The following is a 24,259-nucleotide window of genomic DNA, read 5'->3' on the forward strand; positions in this document are numbered from 1 at the left end:
TCGCGTCTCTCTGTATGCAGACGACCTCTTGATCTATATAAGCAGTCTAGAAACCAGCATCCCCGTAATTATATCACTATTGAACAATTTTGGGTCTTTTTCTGGCTACAAGCTTAATTATCAGAAAAGTGAATGCTTCCCCATTAATGATTCGGCAATGCAAATTAAACAAGAAGCAGTTCCCTTCCACTTAACACACTCGGGTTTCAAATATCTTGGAATAAACATTACGCGTTCCTTCACCTCTCTTTTTGGGGCTAATTTTACACGTCTAGTTAACCTAATGAAAGCTGACTTTCAAAGGTGGAGCAGTCTACCTTTGACTATTGCAGGGAGGGTACAATCAGTGAAGATGAACGTACTCCCAAAGTATTTGTATTTGTTTCAATGTCTGCCGCTATTCCTGACAAAATCATTTTTTCGATCAGTTAATAAATCCATCACCTCCTTTATCTGGAAGAATAAAGTTCCAAGAGTTAACAAAGGCTTACTTCAGAGGGGTCGCGATGTGGGGGGACTGGCTCTCCCTAGTTTTATTCACTACTATTGGGCAGCCAACCTACAGAAAATTTTATTCTGGCTCCATCTGCCAGACACCAACTGGTGTACACTTGAGGCGCACTCCTGCCACTCATCATCCCTCCCCGCTTTGGTGTACTCCTCCCTGCCCACAAAGTGGTCCAGGTTTACCTCCAACCCCATAGTACTGTCCACCCTTAAAATCTGGGCCCAGTTCCGGAATCATTACAAATTCACTTCTCCCTCTCCCCTAGCCCCTATTTGTAGAAATCACTTATTTCCAGCTTCCTTTCTTGATTCAACATTCATTCAATGGGACAGGAAGCGACTTTCCTGTTTTAAAAGCTTGTACGGTATAGAAGGGTTCAATAGTTTTGATGATATATGCCAGAAATATGATCTTTCACGCAGTAACTTTTTTAGATATCTCCAAATACGCCACTGTGCTAATGCACTGTTCCCTTCCTTCCCAGTCCTTCCTACTGAGACAACATGGGAGGAAGTGACCCTCCTCTGTCCAAAAAAAGGATTGATATCACATTTATATTCTCAACTAATGTCTCTTGAAAATCGTGACCTTTCAAAAATAAAGAAAGGATGGGAAAGCGAGTTGATGATTGAGTTGTCGGACAAACAATGGGAGGATGCACTACAGAGGATTAATTTATCCTCATCCTGTGCACGCTTGGGGCTCATTCAGTTTAAAGTAGTGCATAGAGCTCATTTCAGTAGGGCTAGGCTAGCAGATATATACCCGGGAATGGACGGGAGTTGTAGTAGATGTTCTCTCTCTTCAGCTGATTTAACACACACTTTTTGGTTATGCCCCTGTCTAAATCAATACTGGTCGTCTGTTTTTCAAACTTTATCCGAAGTCATAAAAATTCAAATTAAGCCCTGTCCACTGATTGCAATATTTGGTATTCCAAATGAGAGTTTAACTTTAACCCGAGACCAATTGGACATTATTGCTTTTACATCACTTCTTGCCCGTCGTAGAATCTTATTAGTTTGGACATCCGCTACTCCACTGGCGGTGTCCGAATGGTTAATGGATGTTCTGTTCTTTCTTAAATTAGAAAAAGTTAAATTCACATTGAAAGGGTCAGTCCAGAAATTTTACTTAAAATGGCAGCCCTTTTTGGCATATCTTGAGAATCTTAAAGTCTTGTCTGAAGTATGAGACATCCTTTTTTAGATTCTACTTATGTTTGATCAAATCAGTGGTCAATATCCTCATGGGATAGGAACTGAGTAACCTGTTTAACAATTGTGAAAAAGTAAGTCTAAATTTCTGACCAACTGATGTATTTCCCAGAATGTTGTCAAATATAAAACATTTTTTTTTATTTTTATTTATATACGTATATATATATAAATATATATTTTTTTTTTTTACTATAAGTATGTATATGTGTGTGTATGTATATATATTATTATTATTATTATTTATTTTATTTTATTTTTTTTGTTTAATTTTGGGGGGGAATGTTCAAGTTGTTTCAGATAAAAAGAAACTGGAGAACTGTTCCATTTTCTGTAAAATGTTACATCCTTGATCCTCCAATAAAAAGATTTCAACAAAAAAAAAGTTTTGCTTCAGATTTCAGACCAAACCATAACTTGCTCATGATCTTGAATGGGATCTTTTTAGCAAATAAATGTTGGTTGTCGATTTGTTCGATTTCAGGATCTGGTGACACACATGACACAGTGACAAAATGTATCAAGATTCTGCGCTTTTAGAAAGATATGGATTGGCATTTACTAAAATAGGCATAATTTCACAAGTGTCTATTTATTAACATTTTTTACGCTTTTAATATACTGAACCATGCTTGAGTCACACCATAGAACAATTTTGAGAAAATTTATTAATTACACAGCAGTTTTATAACAACAGGTCCATGTAAGATAAAGATATGCTTAACCATTTACAGCATTTTAAATGATGACAATAAAATCATATGAATTTTTATCTTGTGTGACAGTGAAAATGCCACGTTTACGTCAACAACCCACATTTACATTGCAGTCAAAGTACATTAGAAAATATTCGTTCTTTGACTAAAGATTACTTCATTATCCCAGATGCTCAACTAAAGATATGCCTGCTTAACTAAAGTGTAAACTCAAGAAATCAAACAATAAAACAAAGAGAGAAAGAAATAATTCTCTAATAACATTTAGGAACTACATTGGTTAGCTCTTACACACAAGCATAATTCAACTTGCTGAAATATGATCTAAATGTAGTAGCATTTTATCATTTTAACCCCAAATTCTTGATAAAGGAACCCGTATACATCAGATGTGTGTGTATTTGTCATTCACTGGTCTTCGGATCGTTCAGACATTGAGCGTTCACTCCTCTCACTACTAGCCACAAAGTTCAGTAGATCAATGGCCGTGAGAACCCCAAAAACCATCTGCCTCATTGGAGAAGATCCATCGGTCATGTCTGCAAGACAGGCACTATAATTCAGATAGCTGACACTACCCACTGCACTGAAAACATGCGCTTCATTTGACTTTACCATTTTAAGACTTTGTTAACATTATATATCAGCAACAATAACAGTATTTCCTTATTAATTTGTGAATGTTGTTTTTGTTCAAATGTGTTACATTTTCACCAATAGTTAGTGTAATAAAATAACATTGAATTGTTAAGTGTGGCATATTTTGCAAGTAACTGGCCATGTCGAGCAAAAAGACAAAATAGGCACCATAAAGAATGAAAAGAATAAAAAAAGCATAATTCTACAATATGCAGAAGCTGGCAAGAAAACAGTAACAAAGCACAGTTTGGATCACTGTGTGATGCTTGTCAAGATTATGTAGTAAACTTAAAGTTCACAAAGGTGCCCCATCACTTGACAGATGATCTCAGAGGGAGTATATAGCCCTGATCAAGTACAAAATGTTTTGCCAAAAAGACATAAAGTTCAGGGGCGTATTACAGAAAGTTTCTTATCTTAGGTCTTAATTTAAGATATGACATGTTAAATTAGGATTTTTCACAAATCTGATTACAGAGGTAAATCCTAACTTGATTTGGGATTACTATCCTAGTTTACAAAATCGTATCTTTTCTCTAGTTAGGAAATCCTAAATTGCACAATCAAGCTCTGCAATCCGCTTTCAGGTCTGTTACCAAGCAACCAACACTGCGCGAGCTGCTGATGAGGTCAACAAAACCGGCAAGCTTTTCATTTTAGTGCAGCTGAAATAAGTTTGGTAAGAAAGGCAAAGCCGATACTATTTGGTCAATTTGAACCTTCGCTCACTCACAAAGACAGGGAGTGGGCTGATAATGTGTCTGCAGTGTCCGGCATTAACTGTTCAGCTGAGACTGAAGAAAAGTTTCCCTTGAAAGTGAAACAAAAAAGAAAGCGGTCTACAGGCAAGATAGATTTAATTGTGAGCTTTTTTTCTGTACGTTTTTAGATATTTTTGAAGTTAGGACAGCTGTGGGATTGTCCAAGACTGTTTAGAGGACGCTTCTGTAATACCCCTTGCCTATCTGTAGTTAAGATAAGATTATGCACTTAGGAAGTACTGAAAGAGGTCATAACTGAATTAACATGGTTACAGCACAGATAAGATTTTCAAGTTACAATCTTTTTGTAATACGCCCCCTGAAGCCCAAGAAAACAAAATGTCCTGTGGCAGGGCTTAGTGTTCTATTAATAAAAAAAACTATGAGGGCATTCAGAAATTGTCAGTGTGTTGCGTTCTTCCTATCTCAGTGATATAAAGCTTTAAACTGTTGTAGGAGATTTCGTCTCTTAAGTCCTCATTTTTGCGCTTCATTTTTTGCATTTAAGACATTTTTCCTTGCTCTCCACAACACTGAAAGACCATGAGTAAAAAAATCAAGAACAATGAAATTTGGCATGAAGGAAACATCTCAGTTATGACTGATACCTCTGTTCCCTGATGGAGGCCAATTGCATCAGCATGTCATCCTTCACCTATAAAGGAAGATGACATGCCCATTCATTCAGGTTTTGTGCTGAGGAACCTGGGAGGCATCTCCCGGTCATTGCAGCAGATGGCAAAGAGTTTTGGCATGAGCGGACCAGCACATGCTTGTCCTGAATGAGGGCCTAGAAACTCTTCATAGCTTGCCAAGCAGCCAACAAATCGGCCCTGAGAGGGACCTTGCACTAGAAGGGATGGGGAAGGGACCGTCTCTGCAGTGCTGGCATGGCTGGTCCCTCCACAGGGATCGATGTCTCTAGGGGGCCACCTAACGAGGGTGCACCTGTACCGATGCGGGTGCTGCGGAGGCGCGGGCTGCTGAGGAGCAGACGCCGCTCTGGACTTTGATGGCCTAAAGGAGGCAGGGTCACAGTGGGCAAGGATGTGTTTAATTGTTGGTTGACATTCTTGGATGTGTTGGCTGACATCTCCGCATCAGACTACAGTAGGTCTTCTGCATCCAATCCCTGGAGGTCACCCTCTGATGCTGTCGAGAGTTCCTATTCATCCAATGGTTGTGACATCGGGACTTAGCAGCACAGCCCATGAGTATGGCATGGGTGGCCTGCAGTGCTGGGACCGGCAGAGAGACATCCATGGGGGGTCCCCATATCCCTCCGCCATTTGCTAGAGCTGGCCAGGAGCTCAGAAATAACGCAGCCAGCCATTACCCCAGCATCTTAACCAACAAGTTCTCACAGACAGAACATGTCATATCTATGAATGCTGAGTTGGGGATGACTCTTTCGCTTCCAGCAACATAGTAGCCAATTATGTCTGAAGACAGCACATGCTTAGAAGACTGCACGTTGAAGAGGGGACAAATCTGCTGATCGTGCCATAAAACCAGCAGATAGGAACAGTTTAAGATCAGAGAGACACATCGCTCAGCATGTGTATGCCTCATGGGTTCCGAAGAACAAAAACTGAATGAATGGGCACACCATCTTCCTTTATACCGTATTAATGGGGCGGAGACTGGTTTATTGGCCTTTTGAAATTTACGAGAGACCAACAGAAAGGCAACTCGAATTCCAAGAAATTAAAAACACATGTATTAAATACACATAAATGAGGCAAAAAATTGTATGATTAAAAGAAATCAGACTGTTAAGGGATGTGGAAGAGAGTTTCAAGTAACTTGAATACGTACCCTGAATCTGTTCATGAAGAACAAGGGCGAAATGGTCCATCTCAAGAATATGAGAAAGTTTCCCCAGGTTATCAGTTAAATGCACCTAAAAGGAGAAATAGAAGTTGACTATGGAGGCATTCGATTACCTCTGCTAGCGCAGGTCATTAAATATCATACATAATATAAAATAATTTAAAAGAGTTATGTATAATATAATTTTCATTATATATTTTTTTACTTTCCTCCCACATTTATTATTTAATATTGAGGATCAAATACGTGTATGCTCTAGCTCTAATAACAGTGTTTATATGAATGCCCCACTGTCCATACAAACAGTAAAATGTGTAATTACAAATACTTTGATTAATACGTTTATTAATTTATTTATAAAGTCCTGACCACTATTTAAAGAGTTACTTTTTTTGCAAAAAAAGATAATATATATATATATGTATACATTTTTATAAATTATGTTTTTTGATTCATAGTAACATATTGTGTTAGTTAGCTCTATTTCTGTCAGGGAAGTGTGAGGAGAAGAACCCAATTGCAGGCAGACGCGGGGATGAAGGGGTTAACAAAGGGATTTTAATAATATTAAACAGAAAACAAAAACCCATGAGGGGGTAAAACAAGACAGGAAAATAATGACAACTAGGACACAGATAAACTAGACTGGAAAAAATAAACACGAAGGACTAAACTAGACTGACTCACCAAACTACAAAGAACAAGAACAAGATACTTGGAAAACTAGACTCAGAATACACGAATGAGGTACAAATTACAGGGTTCAGCAAACAATGAACGAGCACAGGACAATGAACACGAGGATGTTTTATAGGGGAAACAAACACAGGATAATTGACAAGGGTCAGGTGCGGGTAATGAAACACTCAGGGAAGGTTAACGAGGAAACGAGATGGCGGGAACAAAGACACGGACCAGAGAGAGCATAGAAAGCCGATAGCCAACATCTCTCTCTCACATAAAACACAAGACTTTGTCATGAATCTGCCTCAAGACCAAGAATAGACATGACATGAAGGCAGATTCATGACAGAAGCCCCCCCTTTAATGAACACCTCCAGGTGTTCATCAAGGGGTAGACTAACAAGACAAGGCAGACTGGGAACACGACAAGACAAGGCAAAACATACTAAACAAGATCAAGGGCAGACACGAATACATTACAAAAGGGTTGGGATGAAATAATAAAAATAACAAACAAGGGAGGGGGGGAGGGGGAACAACAAAGTTCATGGGGGGAACACCTGAGTCCATGGGGGGAAGTCCAAAGGGAGTGGGACAAGGGGGAACAGTCCTAGTTCCCGGGGGCGCTCGCGAGCGTGGAGTCCCCGGGGACTTGATGGGAGAAATCCTCGGGAGAACTGTTCTTGTTCCCGGCATAACTGCAGGACTTGGCGCCGGCTGGAAGGCCGGCTGGGCAGGACTTGGTGCAGGACTTGGCGCCGGCTGGAAGGCCGGCTGGGCAGGACTTGGTGCAGGACTTGGCGCCGGCTGGAAGGCCGGCTGGGCAGGACTTGGCACTGGAGTGGACGCAGGCGGGACCACCGGACTTGGGACCACCGGACTTGGGACCACCGGACTTGGGACCACCGGACTTGGGACCACCGGACTTGGGACCACCGGACTTGGGACCACCGGACTTGGGACCACCGGACTTGGGACCACCGGACTTGGGACCACCGGACTTGGGACCACCGGACTTGGGACCACCGGACTTGGGACCACCGGAGGCCCGCTAGACGATCGGGCCCTCCTGCTCATACGGCGCCCACCCAAAAAATATTTGGGCTGAGTCCCGGTCTTCTCCTCCGGCTGGAGCTTCGGGCTGGACAAGTCAAAGGGTGCAGAGGGTGAGGAGAGGCACACGGTCCCGATCTGCAAAACCCGACCCTCAGGGCCCGAGTCCAAGAGGGCCGTGGAGTTGGGATGGGCTGAGACCCTGGGCGAATCCCGATCGCAAATCCAGCTGACCAGATCCGTGAAGCCCAGGGGTCTCAGCCTCCTCATCTCCGACTGGGAGAGCGGTTCTGCGAGGCAGCGGTTGAATATGCTCTTCAACTCCTGCTCCGTGAAGCAGCCTCGCTTAGATGTTGCTAAGAACTTGTCTGCAAAGTCCCAAATATAGGTGTTGCCCTGCCGGAGGCCAAAGAGGAGGTGCACCTCCTTTACCCGGTCTCCCGGGTCCATGCTGCCTGCTGGGTTCGGTTGTGGCTCGTTCATTCTGTCAGGGAAGTGTGAGGAGAAGAACCCAATTGCAGGCAGACGCGGGGATGAAGGGGTTAACAAAGAGATTTTAATAATATTAAACAGAAAACAAAAACCCACGAGGGGGTAAAACAAGACAGGAAAATAATGACAACTAGGACACAGATAAACTAGACTGGAAAAAATAAACACGAAGGACTAAACTAGACTGACTCACCAAACTACAAAGAACAAGAACAAGATACTTGGAAAACTAGACTCAGAATACACGAATGAGGTACAAATTACAGGGTACAGCAAACAATGAACGAGCACAGGACAATGAACACGAGGATGTTTTATAGGGGAAACAAACACAGGATAATTGACAAGGGTCAGGTGCGGGTAATGAAACACTCAGGGAAGGTTAACGAGGAAACGAGATGGCGGGAACAAAGACACGGACCAGAGAGAGCATAGAAAGCCGATAGCCAACATCTCTCTCTCACATAAAACACAAGACTTTGTCATGAATCTGCCTCAAGACCAAGAATAGACATGACATGAAGGCAGATTCATGACAATTTCTTACGTTATTATTACTTTATCAAAACAACCCGATTGTGGTTTGGTTGATATTAGTTTATTGATATTGGTATTATAAAAATCTGAGTTATCTGTTTTTGCTAATTAATTATCATTTGAAGCCAGGGAGGAAAAAGGTTTTGATAAGTTTCCCTCAGCTTAAACCTTCAATTGAAAACACTGTGTGAATACTTTTTCCTGATTCTTCTGCTGTATCCACAGAAACGTGAGTGCATGCATGGCTGAGTTTACCTGTTTGAATTGTTTGTAGAGAACTCTACTGATTGGATCAGATGGCCTGACCTTCCCAGCCAGAACAGAAGACAGCAAGTTCCCCAGCGTGACCATCCCCAGAATCTGACTACAGAGTGAAAATCAGACACCAGACTGAGCCACACCTTTCTTTAGCCACCATCTGTTATTTCAGTTTGATATTTCTGGGCTAATGATATATTATGTGTTAGTTTAATACTAATTCTAATGCAAAAAGACTATTATTACAGAAACATCTAGGTGTTCTAAAAATTTAAGAAGAATTTAGTAGTTTATCATCATCATTATTGTTGTTGTGCACGCTTGCATTTATTGATATATTGTTTTACGGTTACACAACTTAACTTATTTAGAGCTTTAAAATCCTTATTTTTCTTTGACTGTTTTGTTTATTGCATGAATAGATCTGTTGACACACCTATTTGTGGCAACAAAATATATAAGACTATTCCATTAATTCAAGTAATATCAGTTTACTGAAATGCAAAGTGGCTTGACACTATTCAACTTCTGGAGGAACTGGGATAAACACCCTACCCAGCCTCATCCACCACAGGTGCTTGGTCGAAAGCTTTCACTTTCAGAATCTGAATGGTCTCCTTAATAGACAATGATGGGAGGACAGACAGCGGGGTAGAGAGCTGAAGTTCCTGCAGCGTCAGATTCCACCACCTACCAAGAGATGGGGCAGGGAGAAGACAGGGAGAAGTCTCTGCTTTGGTTTAGAAGCCTTTCAAAATGTTTTTGCGAGTCTTATCAAGTTTCTGAAATTTTTTAAAAAATGTAGCACTTTCAAACTAATTAACCATAAAAGTTTACTGTAATCATTGAACACTATCTTTAAATTGAATTGGCTGAAGCTGTCTTCCTTCTGTGAACATGTGTACATTGCTGTGTATATGTGCTCACCATGGCTTGTTTACTGGATCTTCCCCTCTCATAAAGCCCTTTTCACACATCCATGTGTCGCTGAGAAATTTTGACCTGAGAAGAAACAAAGCATGTTGCGTCACAAAGGAAACAAAGCATTATATCCTGCACATTATTCTAACAGTATCTGAATATTGGTAACCGAAAACCGCTGATATCAATTGATTTCGATAGTATAGCCACAGAATTAATGGGGGCCGTCGGTTTTCGGTTACCAGCATTCTTCAACATTTCTTCTGTATTCTGCAGAAAAAAGAAAGTCATACAGTTTTGATATGATGATGTGAACTACTCCTTTAATCCACCAGTAAACATAATACACATTTACATCAGCTAAGCTAAGCACATTAGACTGCTGGTAAAACTGAAACGCACATGTAGTTGCGAATGGAGTCGGGGAGGATCACCACACAGCGCTGGCCTTCTTTCAGCTCTTTAGCTACATGCACTGCTGCAGACATGGCTGCGCCTGAACTTCCTCCTAAAATAAAACGAAACAAAAAGAGCTTAGCAAAACACATTATCACACATATATCAAGCATAAAAGATCATGTACAAGACATACCACACAAGAGACCCTCTTCTCTTATAAGCATACGAGACATGATGAAAGAGTCTTCATCTGTGGACTTATACCAACTATCGACCACCTAAAAACAAATCAGATTCCTATATGAAGCTTTTTAAAGTTTACAAAAACCCTAATCTGAAACTATCAAAACCAAATTTGTATACAGAAACTGTGGTGAGGAAGGCGGGACGAGAGCCGTGACGCGGGGCCGGTGGCGTGAGTGATAAGTGGAAGCAGCTGTGCGCGCACCGGTCCCGCATCTTATCACGGAGGAGATTGGGAGCTTAAAAGGATGTTCGGCAGAACTGTTGACGAGAGAGGACCGGGCCCGAAACTATGTTTAGTGTGTATATTTTATGGCCGGCAGTCTACCGTGAGGTGGCTGTCGGTCAGTTACGTCAGTGTTTATTGTTTATTTAATTAAAGCTTTTATTGTTCAAATGTTCGCCGGTTCCCGCCTCCTTCCTTCCCTTCTTACGAACTTTGTTACACTGGTGCCGAAACCCGGGAGGAAGGAGGAACATGCTGTCAGAGAGCCCTCGCTTCCGAGGGTGATCGCGGTGCTGAGGAGTTCGGGCAGCGCGGACGGGGGAAGTCCGCGAGTGGCTGCCCGAGGCGGTGGTGCTGGATCAAGAAGTCGGATGGGACGAGGACCTCGCTGCCGTGCTCCTGGGTCGAGGTGGGGTGGCTGCCGTCCAGGAGGGAGCCAAGGCCCGTTCGCCGTGGGCCGAGCCTGCTGCCAGCCGCCATGATGGGGAGGAGCAGGGAACGGAGGACCAGCTGCCCTCACCTGGAGGGCCATCGCCGGCCGCCAGGGGGCGGAGGAGGATCGAGCCGTCCACCGAGCGTCCAGTACCATCGCATGGCACCGCGAGGAAGAGTTTCTCGGCTGGCTGAGGACCGAGCGACAGCTTGTCAGGGAAACGGACAATTTTTTTTTCTTTTCCTCTCTCCCCTCTCTCGTCCCTGTCGCTCCGGGGGCTCCCGTCTCCGTTCTTTCGTCTTGCCGGTGCATACCCCCAGGCGCCGCGGACTCCGAGACTGGCTCCCCGGGGGGGGAGTAGGTACAGTCTCGGTGGTGCCCCCCGGCCTGAAAGGGGTGATGGGGGTATGTGGTGAGGAAGGCGGGACGAGAGCCGTGACGCGGGGCCGGTGGCGTGAGTGCACCGGTCCCGCATCTTATCACGGAGGAGATTGGGAGCTTAAAAGGATGTTCGGCAGGACTGTTGACGAGAGAGGACCGGGCCCGAAACTATGTTTAGTGTGTATATTTTATGGCCGGCAGTCTACCGTGAGGTGGCTGTCGGTCAGTTCCTTCAGTGTTCAGTGTTTATTGTTTATTTAATTAAAGTTTTCGTGTTTGAATGTTCGCCGGTTCCCGCCTCCTTCCTTCCCTTCTTACGAACTTTGTTACAGAAACATTCTTTGTCATGCTGGTTGTGAGTCTCTTTTTATTTATTGGAGAAAGATATGTAACATATACAATCCTAATAAAAAAGTCTCCACTTTTCTTTATGCAAATTAAATTGAACAATCTAAAGTTATTATTCTCATGCACAGTTAGGTATTCAAGAACAAATTCACAAAAACATACACGTAAATAACTGTATACATGTATAGACATACTCTTAATAGTATTCGTGGGCCCGAACACCCTTCCACTCGCATATTTACCCTACTATACATAGACATTTACCCAACCTTGCAAATGTACCATCTGAATATCTATGCAGATAAATATATATACATGTACCTATACATATGCATGCATTCCAACCTGAAATTTTAAAACAGAACACCTCCCCCACCCACTTCCGTCTGTATGATACGACCAGCACGAGCAAGGCTGAAAACAACAACAAAAAACTACTAATTTTTTGAATAGTAATCCAACCATTGGATGGTTCATAGATCCAACTCATATGGAGTCAATATCCCATTCCTCCAAGTTTCTTCTGTCTGCTCCATCTAGATACCTTAAAAAGGTTCCCATGTTTTGGCAAATTGTTGTTTCTGATTCCTTAAAAGAAGCCGAATACGGATACAATAGGATTGTGGAACTGCCAATCTGCTGTGAACAAAGCTGATTTCATTACAGCTTTTGTTAAACATTCTGGTCTTTCCATCGTAGCACTTACAGAAACATGGATCAAACCAGAGGACTCTGCCACTCCCGCTGCCCTCTCCCACAACCACACTTTCTCCCACAGCCCTCGCATCACAGGAATGGGTGGAGGCACCGGTCTACTTATCCCCAAAGACTGGAAATTCAATCAGCTAACACCCATGTGTGACAACAGCTCCTTCGAGTTTCATGCTGTTACTATCACCCACCCTGTTAAAAGTCATTTTGTAGTTATATATCGTCCCCCAGGTCAGCTTGGACATTTCTTGGAAGAGCTGGATGTGCTTATTTCATCCTTCCCTGAGGATGGTACTCCTCTAGTGGTACTAGGTGACTTCAACATCCACATTGGAAAGCCACAGGCTGCTGACTTCATCAACCTGACCGCATAATTTCTCCTCGAGCAGGTTTCCACATCAGCAACCCACAAGTCTGGAAACCATCTAGATCTGATCTTCACAAGGTACTGCTCCACTCATCACTCTCAGGTCACCCCGCTGCACACGTCTGATCACTTCTTCGTCACCCTCGACCTCACTGCTCCGGATATCGCAGATGTCTTCCCGATGGTCACTTTTGAATACAGACAATGCCACAGACACTCTGTGTTCCACGCTTTCATCCTGCTTGGACAACTTATGCCCTCTTGCATCTGGACCAGCCCGTGCATCCCCGTCGGCTCCTGGTTATCGGATGTACTGCGTGAGCATCGCGCCAGCTTCAAAAGACCCTGCAGACCTCTCTCTCTACCAATCTCTTCTCTCTTCTTTCTCTGTAGATGTCACCTCTGCAAAAACAGATTACTACCACTCGAGGATCTGCAACTCTCTGGACTCTCGTACGCTCTTCAAAACCTTCTCTGCTCTCCTCTGTCTGCTGCTCCCGTACCTTCATCGGAGTTAACAGCTGCTGATTTTGCATCGTTCTTCGTAAAGAAAACTACCGCCATCAGATTGGATGGATTCAATTAATTGCAACGAAATGTATTTTTAGAAGAAGATAAAGCATAACATGGGGAAGGTGAGGAGAAAAACATGTACACAATACACCATAGACAAGACTTGCAACAGTGATAAGTAATCCAGTTCTGACAAGCAGCCATCTGATCCTGCTGCCATGGTGGCGCCGTATAGAGACCCGCTTGTCAGGCTGGCGGGTCAAAGCAACGGAGGCGATGGATCTGGAAATGGGAGACCGCCCTCGAGGGTGGCCTATGTTTTTGTGTGTGTGTGATAGTCTGTGCAGGTGTTTCAGTAGAATGGGGGAGGGACGCAAGAGCGTCTCTCCGTACTGCTCCACTCAGGGTTGAATTCTAACAGCAGCCTTGGCCAAGGCTGATACGGGGGAGTCGAAAAAGATAAGATTGATTGTTTAGTCTTGGGGCGAGCAACCGCATTCCATTTCCACGGCTACCCTCATTGTCCATTTTATCCATTTTGGCCTCCAACAACATCAATTTTCCTTTGCAAAGTCGTGAGGTTCTCCGAGATAGAATCCATATTGCGGTTATTAGTCTCATTTCCAGAGCCGACCGCTCTTCCCACGACTTCCATCATAACGGGCAGCCTTGTGAGACTTTTGAGAGCTGTTACCGTTTTCTTAATTCCTCAATAACTAAGGGCACAGCCTAATCCAATCAGCATAATACCTGTTATCATGGTTCCGAATAGGTAGATATCTTCAATGTCCTCCATGGAAAGAGGAGCCAGACACACGATCCGCCATCTCTCCCAGGCGTCCATCGTGTAGCCAGCTGCGAACGTTCCGTCAGGGCAGACAGGTTCCCCCGAACCCAAGCTTCTCATCGAGAAAATTGTGTCAATAGCGTTGAGAGACCTGTTGATCAGATCCATAATTTCAGTTGTAGAGCAGTGCAGAGAGAATCTCTCAATAGATGATACGAGACGAGACACGAGATCAGCAGGAAAAAAAGGGGAGGATGGGAGCAAGAAAAATGCGACTGCCTCCGTTGAGAGAGCGAAGAGAAGGTGTCTCCAAGGTCATTGGTTCCAACCACCCTACCACCTGCCCACTGGATCCCATCCCCACCCATCTCCTCCAGGCCATCTCTCCAATGGTTGTGCCTGCTCTGACCCACATCATCAACTCTTCGCTCACCACTGGGACAGTGGTGCATCTCCCTTCTTCCCTTCATCGCCAAAGCCCTGGAGCGAGTTGTGTTCAACCAGCTCTCCTCCTTTCTCATGCAAAATAACCTCCTGGACAGCAATCGGTCTGGGTTCAAGACCGGCCATTCCACAGAGACTGCACTGCTCTCAGTCATCGAAGCCCTGAGACTGGCAAAAGCATCATCCATGTCATCTGTGCTCATCCTACTGGATCTGTCTGCAGCCTTTGACACTGTCAATCATCACATCCTCCTGGCTTCTCTCAGTGCTATGGGTGTCTCTGGAATGGCGTTGCAATGGTTTGAGTCCTACCTCTCAGGTAGGTCATTCAGAGTATCCTGCAGAGATGAGGTCTCCGCGTCCCAACAGCTCAACACGGGGGTGCCACAGGGCTCAGTGCTTGGACCGCTACTCTTCTCCATTTACATGACATCCCTCGGCTCGGTCATTCAGAAGCATGGCTTCTCCTATCACTGCTATGCCGACGACACACAACTCTACTTGTCATTTCAACCGGAAGATCCGACGGTCGCTGCTCGCATCGCGGCATGCCTCAGTGACATCTCGCTTTGGATGAAGGATCATCACCTGCAGCTAAACCTTGCAAAAACGGAACTGCTTGTGTTCCCAGCCAACCCAAAGATTCACCACAACCTTGCCATTCAACTAGGCTCATCAACGATTACACCGTCCAGCACAGCCAGAAACCTGGGAGTGGTAATCGATGATCGGCTTAACCTCACAAGTCATGTTGCCAGCACCACCCGGTCCTGTAGATTCATCCTCTACAACATTAGGAAAATTAGACCTTTCCTATCGGAGCACTCTACGCAAGTCCTAGTCCAGGCTCTTGTTCTGTCCAAACTGGATTATTGCAATGCGCTTCTGGCTGGACTTCCTGCTTGCACAATTAAACCTCTCCAGATGATCCAGAATGCGGCAGCAAGAGTGGTCTTCAATGAACCAAAGAGAGCGCATGTAACTCCGCTCTTCATCAGGTTACACTGGCTCCCTGTTGCCGCCCGCATAAAGTTCAAAGCTATGCTCCTGGCCTACAAGACCAACACCGGGTCTGCACCATCGTATCTCCACTCGCTAATGCAGATCTATGTTCCTGCCAGATCACTGCGGTCTGCAAAGGAACAACGACTAGTGGTACCATCCCAAAAAGGAAAAAAGTCACTCTCCCGTACCTTCTCTGGATCTGTTCCACATTGGTGGAATGATCTACCTGCTGCTACAAGATCAGCAGACTCGGTTGCCATCTTTAAAAAACGCCTAAAAACGCATCTCTTCCGTCAACACGTCGCTGATTGATTTTTCCTAATTCTCTTCCCTTTCCTTCTTTAATAAAAAAAACAATAACACTTACTAACCTCACTGTTCTTAGCTTTATATACTGTGCTAGGCTTTAATGGACTAGTTTGATGCACTTATGTATTTTGTTGTCTATGTTGTTATAATTGCTTCCAATGTTTCCTCATCTGTAAGTCGCTTTGGATAAAAGCGTCTGCTAAATGACTAAATGTAAATGTAAATGTACTTCAAACCCATCTCTTCTGTGAATACTTTACAGACAAATGAAGCTTTGTCAGCTTTCAAAGACTTTAAATTAGACAACACCTTACCACGTTTATCAGGATGGTTTAAGCCTTTAACGTTCCAGGAAGGAAATTCAAGTTTCCCATCCCTCTATCAGATGTGACAGCCATGCCAGTTTTTGCATTTATTGTCCTCCCCCCACTTTACGCACCCACAGAAGGAACCATATAATACTTTCCCCCTTGCAATTCTTTTGGCTCACAATTCCTCGCAAAATAAAAATAAAAAATACGAATATACCTGGAAGTACATTTCTTCTCCCCTGTGTGTGACCCGTAATTTCGCTGGGTACAGTAATCCGAAGCGGACCCCTGGTCTATCTTGCATTAGGTCGCACCTGACTCGTATCCATGGTTTTCCTTATGACTGTGTGACAGAAGACCTGACTGTACATGTGGGCGTGGCACACGGATCTACTAACCACTTTGCAGAACTCATTAACCTCATGAAACTACAACTTCAACACTGCGTGGATCAGGGTTATTAAAGTTCCATCCCAACTCGTTCATGGGGTAGGCCCTATTCGTCCTGTGATTCTATTAAACCCTTCTGCTCACTGTGATCCGTGGTTTGACACAATTGAGCAGCATTAAACAGTCTTTTTAATAAGCCATGACTGTAACAGAACCACTAGGCAGACGCCAGGTAAGATCTTCAAACAATATATAATCACAGTCAAGTAAACAGGTAAGTATGGCAATGGTAAGGCATATGACTGAGAGAACTGATACTTTTCTATATGTTGCAGGAGATCAAGGATGATAGGCTTGTTATCCGGGGAGTGCAGGGTGACGATGTGACAGACTTGGAAAATTGGGAATAATCTCAATGAAGAACCAAAACAGCCAGTAACCTCTGAGTCATATTTGATGATTAGCTGTCCTTCAATGATCACATAGCAAAGACAACATGGTCATGCCGATATGCCTTATTGAACATTCGAAAGGTTAGACCCTATCTCACTGAGCATGCGGCACAAGTCCTGGTCCAGGCCCAGGTAATCTCAAAGTAGGACTACTGCAAGGCTCTCCTTGCTGGTCTTCCTGCAAAGGCTATCAAACCTCTCCAGCTGGTTCAGAATGCAGCAGCACGCCTCATCTTCCAACAGCCCAAAATGACTCATGTGACAACCCTTTTCTTCTCTCCACTGACTAACGGTTGAAGCCTGTATCAGATTCAAGTCACTGATGTTTGCATGCAGTACTATCACCGGATCTGCACCGGCATACTTTCACACCCTCCTACACCCCATCAAGAACCCTGCGTTCAGCAAACCAGTGGCGTCTAGTATTGCCTTCTCATAAGGGCAGTAAATCTCTTTCCGGCTCATTCTACTTCAAAACTCCTTCCTGGTGGAACATTCTTCCAAACTAGGTCCGGTCAACCACATCCCTCACAACCTTTAAAAAACTACTTCTGATTGAGTTTTTCCTAATTCTCTTCCCTTTCCTTCTTTATATATAAAAAAAATAAATAAATAAAAAAAAAAAAAAAAAAATTACTAACCTCACTATTCTTAGCTTTCATACTGTGCTAGGCTTTAATGGACTAGTTTGATGCACTTATGTATTTTCGTTGCCTATGTTGTTATAATTGCTTCCAATGTTTCCTCATCTGTAAGTCGCTTTGGATAAAAGCGTCTGCTAAATGACTAAATGTAAATGTAAATGTACTTCAAACCCATCTCTTCTGTGAATACTTGACAGACAAATGAAAAAGTAAAACCTAACCCTCTCTCTATCTCTCAACTGGTAGTGGTCTGGCTTTTGTTGAAACTTGTAACTTTGTAATAGCACCTATTGTATTATTGCTCCTGTATGACATATTGCTTATTGCTTCCTGAACTCTCTCTGTAAGTGACTCTCTGTAAGTGGATAAAAGCATCTGCTAAAAGCTTTCCTGTAGCTCAGTGGTTATCATGGCACTAGCAATGCCAAGTTTGTGTGTTTGATCCCAGGGGATTGCACGTATTTAGAAACAGATGTGTAGTATAATGCAATGTAAGTCGCTTTAGATAACAGTGTCTTTTAAACGCATAAATGTAAGAACAGGTAGGTAACTCGGGTGAGTAGAGCTGTATATGTAGCTATAGAGTCCATGTAACTTTCGAGAACAGACTAAGACTGACTGTCGAGAATGTGCTTATGTTCTGGAGCTGATGAGTGTAGTGATGTGATGCAGGTGATTATAACTCTGGGGAGGGAGTGGAGAGCTTGCTAATTCCATCATTATTCTTATTTCTTTACTTAACTGAACAAATTTAAGTTTTTTACGTAAATACAATGCATTCATGTTTGATAAGGTATTTGTAAAAATTACCCTAATGAAGATGCAAATTGCCATTTGAAATCACTTCTAACGGGCAAATCTTAATTGCATCAAGTACTGTTGTGTATACACACACTTACAGATCTGTCCAAAACAGTGGGGATGAAGTCATGTCCAATGCCCTCCATCTCATTCTGAGTTTTGTCAGTCTTATTCATTTCCTCTGGCACGGCAATAATAGAGCCTTCAGGATCCACACCTACAATCTGAGGGACAATGAAACAGACAATTGTTGCAGAATACAAGTGTAAAAATGTAAAAGTAAATGTAAAGCATGTAGATTTCTTAAATATAATGATAATTATATTGGCTAAAGCAGGTGAGTCGCAAAAAATCTAAGCAGCTTGGAGAGAATTCCTTCTTTTGTCACTGGAATGCAGGTTAGTTCATTCCAGGGCAGATGAAAGTGGATAAACCACAGGCTTTAAAGCCCTGCGGCTAAACAACACAACTGGCTTCATGCTGCCTAAGCTTCTATGTCAAATGTGGATTTCTGGGAAGAGATCACAGGAAATATTCTCACTCTATCATCAATTTTCTATTTATGATTTGAATACGAAGTTGCACGTGGATCGTATGATACCTTGCAATGTTTAGATGTTTGGCATACAGGACATTTCTTTGTAACTGTATTTTATAGACATTTCAGTACTTTATGATTCTATTAAGAATAAATAGTGTATCACATATTTCTCTGTAAAGAGAATACAGGCGTCAATCACCTTGATATAAGGGCATTTCTCCTTCAGCTTGCGAGCAATGCCAGTGATTGTACCACCAGTGCCAGCTCCAGCCACCAGCATGTCTATTTTACCTACAGATGGCAAACATAAAAAATAAAATCAACATATTATTGGAGCAGTCAGGAGAGAGGAAATGATCCAGAACTGAATATTGTTGTTACCATCACACTGCTCCAGAATCTCCTCTGCAGTGGTATCATAGTGAGCCAGTGGGTTGCTGGGGTTGCTGTACTGGTCCAGAATGTGGGCATTTGCAATCTCATTCTTCAGACGCCAAGCCACACCCACATGAGACTCAGGAGAATCAAAGCGGAGAGAGTTAGGGGTTCGAAAAATCTCTGCACCAAGAGCATGGAGCACATCCACCTGGTAGTATGGCACATAAATAAATATGCACAGAACCACAAACACTAACAAAATCGAAATCATGAAATTCATTTTATCTACATGAAATCACCTTTTCCATACTCATTTTCTCAGGCATGACAACTATGCAATGATATCCTTTGACCGCTGCTGCCAGAGCAAGTCCAATACCTGGGCACACACATAGGTTTGATTCACTCTTTTAGTGAGGATGTTGCTTTTGTTCAAAATACTTTCAATGCATTACCTAACCCTCAAACCTAACCCTTACACAAACTGGTGTGAAGATTCATAATTGAACATAATTTGTCTAATCTATGCGGAGACTGCATGTAACAGTTCTTTAACTTATTTACTTAATATTGTTGCTGCAAGATTGTGAGGCTGAGAGCTAGCTTAACTGGTCTTTTAGGGTACATTCAGACGTCGGTTTAAATACGTTTTGAGTGCATATCCCATTGAAATCAGATCACATTTAGCAACTGTGAACAATAAAAAAGCACATAAAAACATTAAAGAACAAGAAGCTTCATATCATTCAAGCGACATTCATATGTGATTTGAAATCCTATTCAACAGTCACAAGCAGAGGTCTGGGCAGGCAGCAGAGAATCAACGTCGATATCAAAAGTTCAAGGTAATACACGGAACGAATAAATACAATAAACAAATGTCAGACTGTCTAAACAAGACTTCGCAGTGTGTGAATAAGGGAACATGGTATATATAGGGTGATACTAACAGGGTGATGAGACACAGTTGAATGTAATCAATGACGATGAGTCCAGGCAGTGAGTTATGGGAAATGTAGTTTGTAAGTGATGGTCTGATGTGGTGTGCCCTCTGGTGGTTCTCAAGGGCACTCCAGCTGGTGAGCGGATTCCAGATGCTCCTAAAATTGTCCAGGAGGGAGGTGGACCCGGGGGCGGGAAGGAGGACCAGGCCCATGAGGCGGAAGAGAACCTGGAGACTGAGCAGGTGACCAGTGCAGAGCAGGCTGTGTAGGCGACCAGGGCGGAGCAGGTAACCAGGGCGGAGCAGGGTGTGCAGGCTACCAGGGTGGAGCAGGCTGTAGAGGCGACCAGTGAGGAGACGACCCTTCAGGGGAACCAGGCAGACCTGGCGGTTCTGGGGTATAACGCGGATCCGACAGTTCAGGAATGGACACCGGCTCAGGAACAGGCATGGACTCGGACATCTTTCCAAAGACACAGGCTTGGAGTTGGCCATCTTGTCCGAAGACACAGGGTTGGAGTCGGCCATCTTGTCCGAGGACACTGGCTTGGAGAAGGCCATCTTGTCCAAAGACACAGGCGTGGCGGTAGCCACGTTGGATGAGGCCAATGTCGTGGCGTGAAGCTCTGTCGCTGGCTGGGCAGACGTGGCGTGAAGCTCTGTCGCTGGCTGGTCAGACGTGGCGTGCACAGTCGCTGGCTGGGCAGACGTGGCGTGAAGCTCTGTCGCTGGCTGGGCAGACTTGGCGTGAAGTTCTCTCGCTGGCTGGGCAGACATGGCGTGAAGCTCTGTCGCTGGCTTGGCAGACGTGGCGTGAAGCTCTGACTTGACTCTGGCAGATCGACTCGGACTTGACTCTGGCAGATTGACTCGGACTTGACTTGACTCTGGCAGATCGACTCTGACTTGACTCTGGCAGATCGACTCGGACTTGACTTGACTCTGGCAGATCGACTCTGACTTGACTTGACTCTGGCAGATCGACTCGGACTTGACTTGACTCTGGCAGATCGACTCTGACTTGACTCTGGCAGATCGACTCGGACTTGACTTGACTCTGGCAGATCGACTCTGACTTGACTCTGGCAGATCGACTCGGACTTGACTCTGGCAGATCGACTCGGACTTGACTTGACTCTGGCAGATCGACTCGGACTTGACTTGACTCTGGCAGATCGACTCGGACTTGACTCTGGCAGATCGACTCGGACTTGATTTGACTATGGCAGATCGACTCTGACTGCCCCTTCATGCAGTGGCTCTGGGCTGGCGGCCATTTCGTGCAGTGGCGCCGGGTTGGCGGCCATCTCGTGCAGTGGTGCTGGGCTGAATAAAGCAGCGTATACCAGCCTCATACGCTTCAGCAGCAGGTTCATTAGACATATTACAGTTCAGCGGCTATTGTTTGAAAACTTAGCCGTAACCACACCCACATGAGACTCAGGAGAATCAAAGTGGACAGAGTTCACCAACACCAGACGCACCAACAGCACAATGTCTTTGCCATAGAAACCAAATGAAATATTGCAAAAAAAAAATTAGAGCGCCATGGGACACACAAATCAGATCTGTACAGTTTCTATACACTATGTGGATAATCAATAATTAAATTTTAATCAAGATTTTAATCAATATGCACAAAAAAACGATTTAAAGTACTTAGAAGTCTTTGCTTCTCAGCAATATATAGCATTAAATACTGTAAACACTTTACGTGCACACACTTGTATATATGGTTTACAAGACTCTTCATAGACGTAATGGTTTTAAAACTGTACAAACTGTAAATTCCATTCCCTATTATAACCCCTAAACCACCATTGAAAACCTTTTCTTTCCAAAAAAAATCATTTTTTTTGTTTAAAAAAAGTTACCATTTAGTATTTTTATGTAATTAGGCATAAAACACCCATGTGCACACACACCTGTGTTTCCTGAAGTGGGCTCTATGATGGTGTCTCCGGGCTTGAGAACACCATCTCGCTCAGCATCCGCTATCATGCGTTGACTGATTCTATCCTTCACACTACCACCAGCATTTAAGAACTCACATTTGGCCACTGAAATAACACAGAGAAGTTTGTACAAAGAGTGTAACTGAACTATTTCCTTTCAAAATTTAGCAGAGCATACTATTGATTTTATGATAAATGATGGGGTTTGCTGATTTGTTATGATTATGTGCAACCTATGACCTTTAGTGCAAAAAATAAATTTCTTACAAAGCATTGTTGTCTTGTTAATGGCCTTTGCTTGTTTTAAACATAAGCTTACTTTATACATAGATAATATTTCATAAAACAATACTAAATATCTTAGGTCACTTAAATGTAGTTAATGTGTCTTGATTTTAATTAGAAAACGAGACAAAAATGGTTAGTTAAAAATTCATTCAAATTCACTTCGCTTTTCCTAAACACAACTCCCCCAGCCACACATACAGACACATGTAGCTTACAGGTCGCTCTACATGTTCACACAATACCGTCCTCATAGAACACTTCATGCTTCATGAATTCAGTGTTAAATGTATGTGCACCTAGATACTCACAGAGCTCACACTTCAGGCCAAACGCTTTCGGAATCTTGTTCATGCGAACCAATGGAGTGTCTCCGACTTTACTAAGGATGTTGGGGAGGATACCGGGGGTCTTTTTTGTCCTGTGAGAAAAAGCATCACATCACACTAAGGTGACACACATTACCAGATTATGGTGAATGTAAAGCACAAACCAACCAGAAGAGACTACATGATGGAGCCATCATGAATCTGCTGACTCTACACTGCAAAAATACATTCTCACAAAGTATTTAGTCTTGTTTTATCATACAAATATCTTAACATTCTTAAATCCAGATATGTTTACTTGGCAAGAAAAATGAACTATGATATTTAGTCTACCAATAGGGTGAGAAAAATTTACTTTGTAGTTAAGGAAAAAGTACAACTAAATTCAGGTTTATTTTTCCCTAATTCTTATATTTTCTTTCATAAAACAAGACTATCTTAGGTCATTTTTCCTGTCAAGAACATGTGTCTTGATTTAAGAAGTTATATACTAATACAGAAGATTTAAAAAACTTAAAAGAAACCTTACAACATGGGCATATATGTGTGACATTTGATACAAGCACTAAACATAATATATGTATTCCTATTCGTTTCCATTTGTAAAAGTTAAGTATTTATTTTTCCCTTATAAAAAATGAAATGCAACGATTCCGCCAATAGACAATTTAACGGTGTAGGCAAACCATGATACTTACAGTTTGACTTAAACACTTAACCTATGGGTTTCCATTAAAAATGTTAAAAACGCTGGCGTAGGCTGGCAACTTCTTTTTTAAAAGGCTGGCGGGTTAAGTGTTACTTTACAATTGCAATACAAAACATCTCTTACTAAATGACAACTATGAATTCTATGAGTCTGAGCTTACTTTTGGAAGTGGGTGTGGGGTGACTCTGTGGTAGGGCGACCGAGTTTCCAGGTGCATCTGCTTGGCAAATCCGGGCGAATCCAATTCCTCTCACAGGTCATACCCGATCTATTCTCAATATGATCTTGATTCATACTCTTCACATGGTGATAATTTCTTTTAGTCAAATGGGTTGATTCCTTCGTTCTTAACTTTTGTCCTGCCTTGCCATTCAAGATGGACTTACTGCTGACCACAGATTCTCCATTCTCAGTTAGTCCACTGAGAAGGCCCTTGACATATGGGCAGACAGACACTTTTCTAGAACTAGATGCCATTGCTTACCTGTGAGAAGAAAATAAGTTAGTAACCAGCTTTCTTGCAAATACAGTTAACAAACATTATGTCGTGTAACACCCCGCCCCTTTAACGCTGGTGTATTGTTTGTTAAAAAAACATGCAATTGTCCTACTTAATATGTATAAGCATATTTTTTCAATTTACTTGTAAGAAATAGAACGGGCAAATGTTGCATTACCCTCAGATAACAGATAAGAATCCCTTGCAGACGATGCATAAAAGGCAGCAGTGCCAGTG

General features: G+C 43.0%; 1 protein-coding gene across 1 annotated transcript; it reads right to left on the minus strand.

Annotated features, from left to right (window-relative positions):
- Positions 1-2,849: 2,849 nt before the first annotated feature.
- LOC306907040 (cystathionine beta-synthase-like) lies at positions 2,850-23,784 on the minus strand (the record flags this gene model as incomplete). Its single annotated transcript, XM_079478870.1, has 14 exons — positions 2,850-2,980; positions 5,660-5,744; positions 8,696-8,804; positions 9,254-9,388; positions 9,626-9,700; positions 10,022-10,127; positions 10,212-10,296; positions 18,482-18,607; positions 19,124-19,215; positions 19,306-19,510; positions 19,602-19,681; positions 22,171-22,305; positions 22,797-22,906; positions 23,684-23,784. The coding sequence occupies 14 exons, from the start codon at positions 23,782-23,784 to the stop codon at positions 2,850-2,852; spliced, it is 1,575 nt and encodes a 524-aa protein (XP_079334996.1).
- Positions 23,785-24,259: the final 475 nt, after the last annotated feature.

This window comes from Barbatula barbatula, assembly GCF_947034865.1.
Source record: "Barbatula barbatula genome assembly, chromosome: 17".
Lineage (NCBI taxonomy): Eukaryota > Metazoa > Chordata > Actinopteri > Cypriniformes > Nemacheilidae > Barbatula > Barbatula barbatula.